The following is a 17,068-nucleotide window of genomic DNA, read 5'->3' as shown; positions in this document are numbered from 1 at the left end:
ACATGGCGAACTCCATGAAGAGGACCCGCTCCCTATATGTAGATATTAAGGGCTCATTCTAATGTAATTAAAACACGATTCATATTTTCAGGTGATTATAAACTAAAGAAAACATGCTTATTAATATCATATCCCATTTCTGACAATAGATCCCCCTGAGTGCTACACACTTTTCCTTTAATGTAATATTTTATATTCTTCAGCTGATTGCTGATTGAGTCGTAGAACTGTAATTTTTGCATCTATAAAATTTGATTTGATAGTGCATACTTTCACACTTAGAACTCAAATACTAACTGAACTAAAATAAAATGGCCATGTTCCATACAGTACATAGGGAGTAATTTCAGAAACAGCCAGGATCTCACACCACGTCTACACGGCCCGCATAGCGAAAGCAACACGTTAGTAGAGCAACAGCAGCTTCAGTGCTCTGCCTGTCTCTACAGAATGCGTTCAGGCACAGAATTGAGTGTAAATCACCTGCGTTTTGGCAGCTTAACACACAATCACTGGAGCTACATTTGAAGCATAAAAACTCACTTAGGGGCTATTATACGGCCTGTGTAGACAGCTGGATTGATTAAAATAGAAGCGTATCTCTTCCGTTGGATTCGCATGAGACGACTGAAAAACATGGCTGAAACACCTCTCGTGTAGACACACCGTTACCTGCAAAATAGTGCCTCTTCCACACCTTTGAACTTGCTTTTCTCAAGCTACGTCGTCACCAAGTAAACCCTGTCCCCAGGCAACCATAACCACCTCCGGGCAGCTGCAAGCATTGTGAAGCATCAAGAAGAAAATATGAACAATGTAAAAATCTAAAAGGCTTCATTTGTCATGTGCCATTATTTATTTATTTATTTATTTATTTATTTATTTATTTTCAATCCAGAAATCTTGGACTTGGTGTGACATCACCTTGACACAATTCAGACGGAAACTGGCATTTTCCAAACAGGCACTCTGTTAATAGAGGTCGATCTGCTACTTTAATGCTTCCATACTTCTATTTCTACTACAAACAATATAGTAATGATACACAGCACAGTTGAAGTCATATATTTTTGATTACTCAGTAAACACAATTTTCTATTTTTGTTATTTCCTGTGAGAATTCATCCGCGACTCTGTGTGGCTCCTAATTTTAGTGATGCACCGTGGAGTTAAAGGAGGGTCTGACTTATCGAGTTGCTTTTGATTCATTGTGCTACTTCTGCTACAGTAGCTGCGAGTTTTTGAGACAGGCGTGGATGACTTGTAGTTTTTCTTTGCTTGTTTCCCTAATTGAGCAAAGCAACAAAAAAAGAAAAAAGCCATATGGTGTAGAGTTGAAAAACACTGAAAGTGTTCTGTTCATTTCTTGTAGCTGCTCTCAAATGAAAACATATAGTCTGCACTTTACCCCCACAGTCATTAAGTCATTTTACACCCAATACAGTATAATTGCAATGGAGTGCAACATCAATAAACAATGAGCCACTTTGTAACCACTTTTCAAGGTCAAATTAAGCTGTTTGAGATGATTTAATGAAGGAATCCGCTCAATTTGAGGACTTAGCTACATTTTTAATGAGGATCCCATCAGCTTTTGATGCATAGACTCTTTCATTTCTCGCACAATTCATCTTCATTCAAAGTCCCTGTCTCTTCTGTCTCTTTGTGTATATGTTTAGAAAGCCGTGCCTTTATATCCATCCTCCATGATTACTGTAACTCCTTATGTTTCAGTATCACTCGTCCTCTTCTGTCCCGTCTCCAACTACTGTAGATGACTTTTAGGCTTTTAACAAGATACATAATTAGAAACCATATTACTCTGATTATTACGTCCCTCCACTGGCACCCTGCTAGCTCTAGATACTCAGCTCTTCCTAGTTTCTCAGTAGCTTTCCCTTTCCGTCTTCCATTTGATATTCTCCCTATTAACACTTTTAAGATTCAACTTAAATTATATTTGTGTCAATTTGTCCCTCAATTTGTCCAGTTTCTTCTTTCCACCTTGGCACGACTGCTTTGAATTAATTTAGTTTCTTTCAAGAGGTCGGGTCCAGCTGTCTACACAGGCCGTCTGATGTCCGTGGTGTGCGTTTAGCATTTACGTCCGCACACAGTCGGACGTATTTGGATAGCCTTTAATGGTGACGGACAGAAGAAAGACGTTCCAGGGAGAAAAGAAGGAAAGGAGATTAAAGTAGAGGAAGATCAAGACAGACGTGAACAGAGGGACACTGATACTCTCAGATGGGTTTATGTGTGTAGGTGTCAGGCACATGCAAATACACACATGCATGCAAAGACGTGTCAAAGTATACAGCCTTCAGAAATGTCAAATGTCAGATTCAGTGCAGAGAGGAATATGTGCTCGACATGAACTGATCCCTGAAAGAGTGTTTAGTTTTTCCTTCTCTGTTTGAACCACTGCTTTAAAAAATCCTTCTAGTCTACATGTAGGTCAGGCAAAGACGATACACTCGCTGGTTTTTAAATTGTAAATTCACGTTTGTAGGCTACAGTTCATCCAGTCATCCACAAAAGTTGCTAGCATTTTGAAATCTGATTTATGTTGTATGAGATGAAATAACTGTATTCTATACAGTGTATATATATATATACTGGAAAAACAAAGTTCGGAAACTTGTGTTTGTTGGATTATTTCTCTGTTGTTACAATGCTAATTGGCATTGTATTTTACATGGTTGGAAAGCCTGTTTATTATTACCATTGACGGAGCATTTTGGCAAATTTTTCTTGGGCGTTACCCACATAATCAGCTGTGCTGCTCATCCCACAAATGCATGATCCTTACAAGTTGGACATCATTGCGAAGGTAAATAAACAGGCTTTCCAACGATGTAAAATACAATGACCATTAGCATTGTAACAACAGAGAAATAATCCATCAAACACAAGTTTCCAAACTTTGTTTTTCCAGTTTATATATATATGCCCTCAATCAGCCCGAAAATAGCTCTTGTCTCCTGAGACTATATTTCGAAATATGTGTGGACAAATACTCTCACACATGTGAATTAAATAGCCTATGGGTTGGAGATGTATTTACAGAAAACAGCCGGGACTATCCAAATGTTAGATGTGGCTGTGTGTTGTAATTATAGCTCAGTTGTCTCTAAAATTATAAGCAATTGTCTATTTGTGTTCAGTCGTAACATTTTAGCCTTGATATGATGGACCAAGTTTGCAACTAACATTAGCCTTAGTCAAAAACGTTATTGACATTATTGACCATTTAAGCTTGTTGTTAGCATAACTGGCATTGTAACATTAGCCTTTATGATTAAAAAACGTTAGCCGCTGACATTATTGAAGTTTAATTCATGCTCAGTGTTAGCTCTTATGAGCAACAAAGTTGCTAACGTAATTCACATTATAGGCTTATTGTTTTAGCATAGCATTAGCCTATATGGACAATAAAGGTAGCTAATGTTATCGATGCCTTATTTTGTCTTTGTGATGGATAAGATTAGCAGCAAATGTAACTGATATTGGAGCATTAACTCTAAGCATTAGCCTATATACCGTCAATAAAGTTAGTGACTAACATTATTGACGTTTCATTTACGCTCAATGGTATCATCAATGGTAACATAATCATAGTGTCGGAGAGTAACTAGTTATATGTAACAGAGTCACGTAATTAAATTGCAAAATAAATGTAATTGTAATCAGTTACTGAGAAAAATATGTAATTAAATTACAGTCACTAATCAAATGTTGGGGTTACATCCGAATATATTTTTGTCGGTAAAAAGCGTATATGTAGAATATAACATTCATTCCGTTGCTCTGTTCCAAACTTAATTCAAGTTACATTGAAGAACTTTCAATAAAAGTTTGACACTAATCAGTGTTGAGTAGTGAGGTTTACACTGCCTGGATTAAGTTGATGTTTTTAGGACTTTTCAGCTTTATTGGCCAATTTAAAAAAAAAATTGTTAGAAAAGTAATCGAAAAGAAATCAAGGTCAATAAGTTACATTATTTTGATGAAGTAATTAAAATAGTAACATGAGTTTTTATATTTTTAACAAGGTAATTAGAATCTATAACCTATTACATTTCTAAAGTAACCTTCCCAACACTGCATAATCATTTTAGCATAGCAATAATTGGGGGGCTGTGGCTCAGAGGTAGAGCGGGTCGTCCACCAATCGGAAGGCCGGAGGTTTGATCTCCGGCTACTCCAGTCCGCATGTTGAAGTGTCCTTGATGGGCAAGATACTTAACAACAAATTGCTCCCGATGCCATCAGTGAATGACTGTGTGTGTGAATGGGTGAATGCTGACATGTAGTGTAAAGCGCTTGGTCAGAAGACTAGAAAGGCGCTATATAAATGCATGTCCATTTACCATTTACCAATAATAAGGTAGCTAACTGTATTGATTTTTCATTTTACCTTCATGACGGATAAAGTTAGCAGCTAACATAACTGACCTTGTATCATTTTAGTTCATTTTAGCCTTTTTTATAGACAAATGTTAACCTGTATGATCCACAAAACAGCTAACATAACTAACGTCACAATGTCAGTTAACGTTACTGACATTGTCTCATTTTAGCCGTTTAATACTTTTGTGATGAACAGTTCAGTTTTTTTGTGTCTGTCTGACATGCATCAAGGAAAACTCTGAGTTCAGTTCAAATTTACAAAACGTGAAGATATACTGTATATTAAAATTGCATCATGCTGCTTTTTTACTTCTGAAATGTGACTTCAACTCAGTTCTGGACCAGTGTTGAATATATTTCGCACTGTTATTTCTGGCTGACGCATCCTGGCAGCATAAAAAGTTGAGTCTATATTGTAATCCTCTGGCAGCCTGAACCCAGCTCCCAGCACCATTTCATGTCTGACCACACCAAGCCACACTGCGCTCTGACAGCCTCATGACCTTGGAGTCTTCATGCGCTTGGCTACGGCTGATTCAGGGTACTGATTCTTCTGAGAATAGTATTTGCAATGTGTGTGTGTTAGCATATGTGCCAACTACCACATCAGTACGCCAGCTGGACAGTGGCAGTGAGACCTGTAGCTGTACCGCCAAAAACACACACAGACACACACACACATGCTGGCGTGCTAGTGTCGACTCCACTGCCAGTCATGCAGATTTGATTTCATGTAATAGGGAGAACAGTCCAAATCACGCCAAAAACAGCATCTAGGGAAATACACAGGCACGTTTGCATGGTCGGTAGAGCCAGAACACAACACAGGCGTACTGCTGTCCCTAGATTACTTGGAATAGATTAATTCCAGATTAATAGGATGATGATAATCAAGGAATCCGTTTGCATAATTGGAAACTGAACAACAGTCCATGTGAACAAACAAAAACACACGTTTTGTTCCACTTCTTCTTTTTTTTCCTGTGATTTGTGAAATGCAAAAGGAAAGCCTCATTATTTCTATTGTTGCTAAGGTAAATCTAGAAGTAAAACATATCAAATGCACCCAATATTACCAGACATAATTGCGTTTCTTCGTACTACATATTATAACATTCTGTATGTACTTATGATTTACAAGGTAATTAACAGGAATTAATCAAACTTTGGAAAGCTAATGCTAATCAACTTTAAAGCCACTAAATGTAAAATTAGAAAAAATGTGTGACATTGGTGCGTCCCAGTGGGTAGTAGCCTGTCCATCCCCGGACACTGAGATAAATAGGCTGAAAGCAAAGCAATTTTCATCGGAACCGTGTTAATTTGTCTGCGAACAAACACTTAGTAGTATGCCATGAGAATAATTTGCAAGAAGTTATTATCACATAATAATTAGATGTAAATTCAACACATAGAGAAGAAGATTTTCTCTGAGCTGTCTCACCACCATCTGGAGTTTGTTTTTAATTCCAGTTGTGAGTTGCGCAGTTGATTCCTTAATTCATAGCATTGTAGGAAAATAGTGTCCATCAACGTCACACTCAAAACTTAAGTGAATTTAGTCTCCAAACTTTCCTCAAAATAAAGTTTTTAAATTTCACCCTTTGAATTAAAAGTGGGCTTACTTTGACGATGGATTGTACGCATACTCAATTGTTTTTTGTGGAGTTTCAGTCAGAACCGAAAGGCTGAATTCACACCAGTCGGCATCGAAGTGCGGCTCTCCGCAATAATTAAATTATAATTTTTCTGCGGCCGGGAGGCGTGTTCATGTGTTTCAGGCGCGAAGAAATTATTTGTAACATAGGAGTCACAGGATCTATTTACTGATTGGCTGCAGGTACTCTCTGGCCACACTTCGCTGTTAAAAGTTCAACTTTTCCGAACTTTTATTTGATCGCACTTCGCCAGAGAATCAAACGCCCGCAGCTCGCAGAGCTCAGGAGTGGCTGACTTTATCAGAAACTTAAATTAACTTAAACAAATTATGAATTATTTTATTGGTTAATCCATCTATCTATTTATCTGGGTCAAGTTCATGTTAATTTAATTAATTATATAATTAAAACATATTACTATATACTGCTGGCAGGTACTGAAAAAGCGTGCTATGATAATAAATAATTCCATATTATCCCTACTGGTTCTACTTTCATACTTTCGCCAGTATAACCATGTAGGTAAACTGCATTATATGTGATATTAAAAAAGTCTTTAAACAGGACACCTTGCATAAAATCTGATTTAAACAAACCAACTAATTTATTTTCATAATTTTTACCTAGCTATCTAGGTAGCAAGCCGCCATGTTGGAGTGACGTCATTGCATAAGTAACGGGGTTGGTTCGCCTTCAGTGGCGGACGGTCAGACAATCCAAACTTTGCGTTGAAAAAGTGCGATATTGTTCCAAAAGTAAAATATTGTTGCTTACGTTGGTTCGTAATGGCTATGATAGTTTTTTGAGTATTAAATTTAAGTTTTTTAACAAATAAGTACTTTGATTATGCAGTAAATTAATTAATGAAGTAACTGATTTATATGTAACATCAATATGAATTTCTCTGGATATTTTAAGGGATGACAGCTTGTGTTATAAAGCAAATTAGAAACCTGACAGTTACAGTAACGTTGCTGCAGTGTAGTGAATGAAATAACACCTTCGTTGTCACTGGTGTTGTGTTGTCATGGAATCTGTCTCTGTCACCCCCCTTCGCTTTGTGTCTCCGTTATCTTCCTCTGTTTCTTCAGCTGTTTCATTCCTCTCTTTGTCTGTTTATTTTCCCTCTGCTGCCCTTCTATCTCTCAAGTAGTATCCTCCCTTCTTTAATGCTAGCTTTCGTTCCTTTATTTCTTTCTGATGTCGTCCTTGTCTCTCTTTCACACACACCCCGTCTCTCGTGCCAGGATGCAATGTTGCTGCTACATGCATTCTCCATCTGTTTCATGCCCCCCTACTTCCAACCTCTTCCGTCTCAGAACAAAAACACGTCGGTGAACATACTGTGCACATGGATTCGAGCCATTAAGTGCTTCTTGCCTTGCTTGTTCGGGTAATGATCCACAACGCTGATATTGAATAGAACATGGAGTAGTACTTCAGGAAATGCTGATAAAAGTACTCTTACTTGATGTAAGAAACAGCACTTTTTTCCAAAATCAATACTTGTATCTGAAGTATGAAACACTTCATCTATAATTAATTCCATCAGCTTCACTCATTAATGAAATTTCCTGTCAAGGCTTGTTTGTGTACACGCAGGTTGCTTGTCGTGCAGAAAATGAAAAAAAACACTCTATTTATGGCTGCAAGCGTGTCTGAACATGGGAACAAAACAAATCCAAGGGGGAAATGTGCTCTTTGATTTCACGTTGCAATAAGTTTCAGTGGCTTTTTAATGAAAGTAATATACAAAAATTAAAAAATATTTGTATTTTATTATTTTATTTACACACACACACACTGTACAGTAGTTAAAAGACCACAGAAAGTTATGAACAAGTCAGCTGATCAGTAATCTGACAAGCTCTCACTCTTTCCCTGTTTAAAGCTGTCGCTACTGGCTCTCTTGTTAATAGAGATGCAAAGTAGTAATAGCTGCTGGTACTGGAAGTAATTTTCCCCACTTTAAATTCCCATTTGAAGGTTTTCTTTTAATGATATCCTCAGTGTGTCTTAACGTAGAAACACTGGAGTCATTTAACGATATATTTTATGGACTTTGTTTCTGAGAAATGATGTTCTTCAATCAGTTTGGTTTGGCTCCTAACACTACGATAAGTTTCAACCGCTGTTGCTGCGGAGACAAATTCAGGAATCAGAGCCGAATTTATAATCCAAAAGTGAATTTATTGAAACTTCTGAATGACTCATGTTTCTACAAAGCACACTTTTTAGGTTCCACCTGCCGTTAGCAGCACATGCAGCAGAATTTTAAGCTTCATGAATAGTTGTTTATTACTGAAATGCACTTTGGGAAGTCGTGATTTACTTCTCTCCTCACGTATTTATGTACTCAGTATTTTTCTAACACTGTTGCTCCTCTTTTTAATGAATAAATCAGGAGAGAGTCACGCAATCCAAACCTCCGAAATGCTCCAGCTGTCCGTCACTGAACATGAAATGAACAGGACTTCTGGAATAATCCTCCCACTTTGCAGCTATATTTCTCTCTATTTGTTATCTCTTGACTTGTGGGATGTGTATGCCATATCATCTCTGTTGTTTGGCATTACATCTAATGTAGAGGTGTAAGAAAATATTGATGCACTTATTGCAAGTATTGTGATATTATGTGTTGTGATACTGTATCGATTTTTAACTAGTAGTTACAACGTATTTATATACGGTTTGTGATATTTTACGAAAAAGTAATTCCTCCTTATTCGTTCATTTTCCTACAAATGTCCAGCAACACGTGTCAATTTCCACTCGTTACATGCATACAGTCTTTTCAAAATAAACTTCCAATCTTCACAGGAAACATCTTCCTTAGGTTTAGGCAAGAAAACTACTTAGTTAGGCTTAGTAAAAGATTGACTTGGTTAGGATTAGGCAACAAAGCTACTTAGTTAGGTTTAGGAAAACATTACACACAAATTGATTTTGTGGGATATACACAAATTACAGTGCTTAACTTTACGTACGTATTGCTACGAACGGTGTATGAGACCAGCCTGATAGTTTACATGAAAGATTCGTGACAGACAGTGGTTCATTTTGTGTTGCATTTAAACCTTTTAAACGCTAGATTGCAGTGTTGTAATGTAGATTATAAAATAAGATTTTGACAGCTTTCCTAAAATTAGATGTAAAAAAATCACAATAAAATTGCCTCACTAACGGTATTGCAATATATCGCAATACATTGACTCGTAACCCCTGTATCATGATACGTATTGTATTGCCAGATTCTTGCCGATGCACAGCCATAACATCCTTCCAAGAAGCCTTTTGATTTCTGTTTATTTCACTGCAAGAGATGAATACAATTTCAACCCTTTTCTTGTCATGTCGTGTTGAAAAATTCAGTTGGACTAAAATGATCTATGTTGTGCTCTCAAGGACACCGCAGCAACCTTTTGTACCCAAGAACCGACCAGTTTCACATTATCCGTTTCGTAACGTTCATGTTTCCTTTTGTCGTCTGGGTTTCATTTCCCAGCAACATGGCTTGTGACAACAAAGCTGTCAGTTTCGCGGATGTCGCGGCGTTCTTGGCAACCTTTTGTGCTTGCTGTTTGTGAGCTGTGAATACACCACTGTTAACCCTTTATCTCTTCCCATACAGCCCACACAAACACACACACACACACACGCACACAAACACACACTGGGTGTTATGCATAAATACACACCCACGCAAACAGATGACTGGGTGTTTTGCATGTCGAGGAGATTCCTAGATACCATTAATCCTCTGATCCAGTGAATTCTCACGAACACACACGCAGACACAGCTGAACGCAGCCTTTGCCACTTTCAGAGGATAGATCCTCAATGAGGACTCTTGACAAAAGAAGAGGAGGATGACAACATGAGGAGAAAGAGATAAACAAAGTGAAAGATATTGTAGATGGAGAAGAAAAAATACATTTTGTACACATAGAAGACTTTCATTTTCCCTTTCTTCTTCTCTCACACACATTTTCCTCTCTCTCTCTCTCTCTCACTCTCTCATGTCCTCCTTCCATCACATCCCCTTTTTCTCTGCCTTCCTCTACCTCCATCTCTTTTTCTCTCTTTCCTCTGGAAGAATTGCAGTCCACAGTTGGTGGAGGCACTTGTAAATGATTGAAAGAGAGAGAAATGGAGGACAAAGTTAGAGTGGACGGGCTAATAAGATTCAAAGAGCCGAAAGTCTCTATTGTCACAGAGTCTGTGTCAGTGGGAGGCAGGAGGAGCGCTCCCACCCTCTTTTTCCTCCTTTTAACTTTCTTTTCTACAGTTTTTTTCTTTCTATTTATTCACTTTCTCTGACTTATTTCCCCCCCTCATGCTGGAGCCAAAGAACCAAACTCAATTATAAACTCTCTCCGTTGAATCTGACCCTGGCACTGCTTCAGTTGTCACTTAAGGCATGAAGGCACAAAAAGCCTCAGAACAGGACCGCTGATTAACAACAAGCCTGTCGTGTAGTTTGTGTGGTCAGATGGCCTGACCAGTGACTCTGTAAGGACTCGGCCAGTCGTGGTGTTATGTTCACGGATTCAGACTTTAGAGGAGAGGGAAAAGAAAGTTTTTTAGTCGCTACACTTTTTGTTCACTTTTTATTCAGATTTAATCCCAAGCACGCGCTGGAAGACGTTTTGTTGTGGTTGATTTAGCATTCAGTTACTGTGCATGAGATGTGGTGTGAAATTAAAGATTTGATTGCAATCACTGAACAAAGACATCATTTCAAAGTTTGTCTTTTTATGTTATGCATAGCAATGTTTTAGACAAAGCAGTAAATACAGTCTTTAACAAGATGATGCTTTTTCCCTTAAATACAGTGGAAAAAAACCCTATGCAGGATAATTGTAGACTTGATGACTCGTACAGTGTAGTTGCTAATCCATGTAAAAGTAGTTACTCTTAAAAGCTTATCCCACTGATTTAACATCTATTATGTTGTTAGACTCTCGATTGACAGGCAAAAAGTATCAAAATCGAGGCAGCAGAACCAGAGATATCATCTCTTTTATTCCATGCATTCTTCTTTTTGTCAAAATTTGGCGCCTACATTACCCACAATGCAACTTAACCACCAACTGTTTGGTCTGAGATTTGGTTGTAATGCTAGTTTTTTTCATTTTCAAACTTGCAGTCATCAGCTTCAACCGAACTCTGACTCAAATGACATCACCTGAGGCAATTTATTTGATTTAATGCGCAGTTCCTTGAGGAGCCACAAAAGGCTTTATACAATTTCTTTCACATAAGGTGAACGTTCCCTTTAAATAGGACATTTGTGCAACTATTTGAATGGCATAAAAAAGTATTTGAATAATCGTTTTATCATTACATTAATCATCAAAATGAAACATTCCAAATATTTGTCAGTAAAACCTTAAAACGTGTCAATTTGTTTACTTTTTACAACTTTGTAACACTATAAGTTGAGTGTGTTATTGGTAAATAAGATATTTTGAAACACAATTTTGGTTCTAATAAGTTTGGATTGCCATTTGTTGTTATTAATATGATTAATTGGAAAACATAATCTATATATTAATTATGAAAATACTCAAAGTTGCAGCCCGACAACATAATCTGTGATTGGAACAGATGTTAGTCTGCAAATTTAATATTTCTGATTTTGCTGTGGATCCAACCCCACCGCCACGCACCACCCAAAGGCACCCAATGGTAATGAGATCCAATTAGAGCTGCAACGATTAGTCAACTAATCGATAAGTCGATCGACAGAAAATAATCTGCAACCATTTTGAGAATCAATTAATCGTTAAAGTAATTTTTCATGCAAAATGTCAGAAAATGTTCAGCTTTTCAGCCTCTCATATATGAATATTATCTTCTATTCTCTGATTTATATCATATTAGAGTGAATATCTTTGGGTTTTGGACTGACAAAACAAGACCTTTAACATCACTTGGACTTTGAGAAACTGGGACGGATATTTTTCATTATTTTCTGACATTTTATAGACCAAACGATTAATCGATTAATTGAGAAAATAATCGACAGAGTAATCGATAATGAAAATAATCATTTGTTGCACCCCTAGACCCATCAAAAATGCGGTCGACCCAAACGGATCCAAAAAGAGAGCGAACATCAGCACTCTCACTCTCAGCCTCAAAAAACACATTCTTCTCCTGCAGTGATTGACACACAGAGCCGATATCTGCTGCAATAGACTGATCTAAAAAACGATAAGACTGAATATAGTTTGGCTCTTGGCCCTTCTTATGTTTGGGTCAAGTCCCTCTTACCAGGAAACAGGTGGACCCGTTAAAACCTCTACACATGGAGCCCACGTTCAGAACCACTGGCCTGGTGTGAGTGTGATGGAGAGGTGTGAATGTTGTCTTGAATATTTCAGTGATCTTTCAGCTTTGATATGTGAATTATGTGGTGAGAAGGACGGAACAAATCAAACAAGCTGAGACAGGAAGAGAGAGAAAGGGAAGTAGTACAATCTGCGGACGAATGCCACGTCTCACAAAACCCTGAAAACCAACAAAGCTCTCGAATGCTCCCATTTTTCTCCTTGTTCTGTTTCCTTGTTATCCAGTTTGACCCAGGCTGCATCACAGCCTCAAATAGGCCGAGTCGCTCCGTGCTTGTGTGTGTGTGTGTGTGTGTGTGTGTGTGTGTGTGTGTGTTTACAGTGCTTACTGCCTCAGGTCTGCTCTCAGTATATTGTGTCGGTACATGTGCTACTAACCTAATAGCTCTGAGATTCGGTTCATTATTATTGTGGGGGGGTGAAATTTGGTGTGTGTACAGTTTGTGTGTTTGTGTGTATGTACGTGTGTGTGTGCGTGTGTGTGTGTGTGTGTGTGTGTACAGTGTATATTTGCAGACAAAGCAGTGATGTATCCCCCAAAGTGCAGTGGGTGTCCCAGATAGAGCGATCACGCAGCGTGATTATAATGTATTACTGTAATATCACCACATAGATAAGCAAGAGATATATTGTGTGTGTGCGTGTGTGTGTGTGTGTGTGTGTGAGGTAATTGCACAGCTATCAAACTACCACACGTTGCAACTCTCATATATCACTTCTTCCTTCACCAACATTAACTCAGACCCACATTCTCCCTTTTTTCCTACATGCACACGTACATGCACATCTCCTCCCTGTCTCCCTTTACAGTATGCACACACACACACACACACACACACACACACACACACTTTGTATTATTCATGTCTTCTGTGTCAGAGTAAAACAGGATGATGTCAGTGTTTGTTTTAAGAGGTTCCTCCTCTCACGTCACCGGACTATTTGGAAGCTTTTTCTGACCTTCACCTGTCACCATCTTTTTGAATCAAAACAACAACATGCGTGCGAGTCGAGCTCCATCGGTTTAGCAGTGAGAGTGAAGTGCACCACTTCCTGTGGAGATCGTCAGTTTTCGTCCGTTGGTTTGAACATTTTGTTGTCAACAAAATCTGGATCCTATTGTTTCTATCCCGCAACACAGAAGATTTCTTATGCCTAGTTCACACTACACGACTTCTGCTCCCCGACAGTTTTTGGAGCTCTCCGACAAAAGCCCCACATTTTTACTGGGAGTTATGTGCTGTAGCTATCTTGGCAAAAATGTTTTCCATCCAACTTCTGTGCAGCCTCTCCGCTGGTTGTCTGACAACCTAATTGTTGACAAGACTCCTAGAAGTCACTGCGTTCCGCTGCTTTTTGCCAAGAAAAAGTTCTAGCACATTCCTCAATACTCCTTGTAAAATCACAAATAGTTGTTTCTACATTTCTGTTTGTGTACGGATTGAACTAACAAAACGTGTAATATAGTGAGGTTTAGAGGTTGAACTTTCGGCAGGCCAGCCGTTTCCCTCTGCTTCCAGTCTTTGTGCGAAACTAAGCTCCCGACTTTAGCTCCATACTGAACACACAGACATGAGAGTGGTATCAGTCTTTTCATCTTAAAGGTGCTATTGATAACATTGATGTCATTCAGCCACTACATGTTGCATCCTCCCTCCCCCGTTTCATTGCATTTACTTCACAACAAGTCATTGCCAGCCACTTACCATCAATCTCAGACATTTGTCTGTTTTTTTTTCCACACTAACTAAACAAAACATTAATTTTGGACCTGCCAAAATTTTCAAAACGATTAATTCAGTCATGATATTAACTATTCCTTTAAAACGATTGACGTTTGGCAGGTTTGGCTAACTCTGAAATATTAGATGTCAGAGTTCTTCAACAGCACCTGAATGCTCAAACTAATGTAAAAACACTGATCCTTTAAATACTCTGTGCCTCTAACACTACGTGGTTATCAGTTTCATTCACACTCGGGCCACATTTTAGATTTTAGTGCAGTCATGTTGCTGCATAATTTTTGGATAGAGACTTCTCTGAAAGCCTAGTTTTTAATCCTCAAGAGATGATTCCAGAAAACCTAGAGTATACTGTGCAGCTACTGACTGAACACACAGTGAGAATATAATGAGGGAGCCTGGTCTTCTGCAGAAACACACAATGCTCCCATTGCCTTGTACTGGATTTAAGACTTGCCCTAAATAATGCATAACACAGGTCTCCGAAGTGGGGTTATTTGTTTATATTTAAAATATATATATTTAATGTGGCTTTTACAGAAGATGTTACTGCACTATTAACCCTAACCTGGTACCCAAAAGTAACTACATTGATTCATTAAATAATTTTAGTGTCAAAAAACAAAACAACTTATGATCTAAAAATAGCATCTTCTTTGTGCTTGTATTTTCTGTTTGCGGTCTGAGCACTAACTCACATTATTCTGAGACAAGATGAAAACACGGTGATCCACTTACCGTCTCATTAGTGTGAGAGAGGAAGAGAAGAAAAAAAAAAGGGACCATGAGTGGGGATGAGAGTTGAGAGGATGGAGGGTGACAGGCAGAAGTGGTCAGAGGAGAAGGCTGTTGGGACTATTTGCATTCAGCTCTTGCGGGTATGATGAAGAGGTGCGTTATGAACACGTAACCTTGTTGGCATCGATCACGCTGCTCGCTGTGCGGTGTTGATTGGAGGAGACCTCTCAACACAAAGCTCATACGTCAATGCTAAGTGGATTATTAAGTCATGTACCTGTATTGGCCTCTCTCTCTCTCTCTTTCTCTCTGCAGTACAGTACTCTCATACTTGGTACTCATACACATATGCAACTCATTATCTGTACTTTTGATCATTGGAAACAGAATAATTTATCTGGTTGCTGTGATTATCTAAGTGTCTTAAAAGAATATTCTGTTATTTTAATAGTTCTCTTATTGTCAACAAATCTCATGGAAAGCCCAAAACCAACAATGTGTTATCCAGTCTTCAAAGAGTGTTGTATAGGAATGAGTCCAAAAACCTGAAAGATAGTTGGCACTCCCTTGTCTTGAAGTCAGTGGGTCAGTTTTTGGTTACATGCCTGAAATAAGGTTTTGTTCTACATATAAAATACGTCATTAAATATCTCCCTCGTGAATTTTGAAGCTTTTATGTGTCTTAAAAAAGGGGCGGTTGTACAGAGGTTGTCGGGTTTCTGTCACACGAAATTAAATTACAAGTTTGAAGCAGGTGGTGACGTTGTAGTCATGCGGCTGTGGTGTAGTTTGTTTGTGAAGATTAGCTTGCCGAACAAAATGTGTAAGTTTCATAAACGTTTGTTTGCCACAGAGCTTATTTTCTGCAATAATCCAAAACCAGATGGAAAAATCCCATTGGCATTTTGTCGAGGGAACCCAGGGTGTTGCTAACTTCCTGGTTGGCCTACACAAATACATCATCCCTGCAGCACTCTATGCTTCCGGACTTCCCTACCTTGACTACTTAAGACGCCAGTATGCTTAAAAAACGTTTTTTGTAGAGTCACCAAACAAGGTCTGAAACCCGTCACACACAATTTTTGTAACTTTCCATTGATCAAATGTCTTCCACAGACATGATCCTCTGTTTTTATAGATTTCTAGGGACAAACATCATGTGTAATATGTTTTTGTTGCTGTAAATTACCTAATGACTTCTATTTCTGACACTGATATTGAAGAAAAAGATGCACTAATGAGTGTCATTTTGCCGCAGAAGGAGTGCTCGCAGTCTGGTTTGTTAAAACGAGGGGTTATGGTTGCAGGACTTTTGGTTGAAGCCCAAACAGCAGAGCTTGCTCGTGCATTTTTATGATCCTGGCTCCCGTAACGAGGGGCTAAATTTATTGTGCGGGCCAGAGATTTAAAGCCAACCCTTCCTTTTAAATTAGTCTGAACCAGCAATCTCATGCACACAAACACACACATGCATAGCCAGCATTTGATCCGGGAGTACTCAAAGGAGTGATGGATAGATTTGTAGTGATATAACATATGGTGAGGCGTCATCGCAGAGCAGCGTAATTACCTTTCGTGTTGTGTTTACACTTACTGACTTCAAAGTCTTTGTTTATTTTGTAGGAATATATGTTTTCCAAAGCCTGTGCATCTTATTAAATGCTGCATTATGCAGAGCATATCCCTGGAAACCATTATTTCTGCACATATTGCTTTGATACACGTACAGTATTGCTTTGAAGCTAAAAGCTCTCTCCTCTGTCCCTCACTCCCTACATCCCTCGCTCCCTCTCTTGCTTTCTTTCTCATCTGTTTTTTTTTCTTCCCACTTTATCTTCTGCCTTCTCCGTTATCCTCTTCATCTGGCTAACTCTTCCTCTCTTTCCTTGTTTCCTCAGTGGGACGTTTGTTGATCGAGTTCAGCTCCCTGATGACGATGGAACGAGTGCAGAAAGAAAACCCCAACGTGACGGACGGAGGCCGCTACACGCCTCCTGACTGTCGGCCCAGATGGAAGGTCTGTGTGTATTTGTCTATAATTCACATACTTTAAAGGGGACATGGCATAAAAAAATCTGAATGACTTGTTGAATCACATGTTTTCTGATCTAGGCAGCCCACAAAAAACTGACTGGATTGTCTTATTTCACAGTTTCAGGGT

General features: G+C 38.6%; 1 protein-coding gene across 2 annotated transcripts in view; it reads left to right on the top strand.

The window, feature by feature from the left end:
- Positions 1 to 17,068, top strand: part of b4galt2 (UDP-Gal:betaGlcNAc beta 1,4- galactosyltransferase, polypeptide 2) — a 196,585-nt gene that overhangs the window by 80,031 nt on the left and 99,486 nt on the right. For both annotated transcript variants that reach the window (XM_037787276.1, XM_037787275.1), the window contains one exon: positions 16,806 to 16,924. In XM_037787276.1, the coding sequence (XP_037643204.1) occupies positions 16,806 to 16,924 (119 nt within the window). The remainder of the gene's footprint in view (positions 1 to 16,805; positions 16,925 to 17,068) is intronic.

The sequence above is a fragment of the Sebastes umbrosus genome, chromosome 12 (assembly GCF_015220745.1).
Source record: "Sebastes umbrosus isolate fSebUmb1 chromosome 12, fSebUmb1.pri, whole genome shotgun sequence".
Classification (NCBI taxonomy): Eukaryota; Metazoa; Chordata; class Actinopteri; order Perciformes; family Sebastidae; genus Sebastes; species Sebastes umbrosus.
This window is presented reverse-complemented; position numbering and strand designations above follow the sequence as displayed.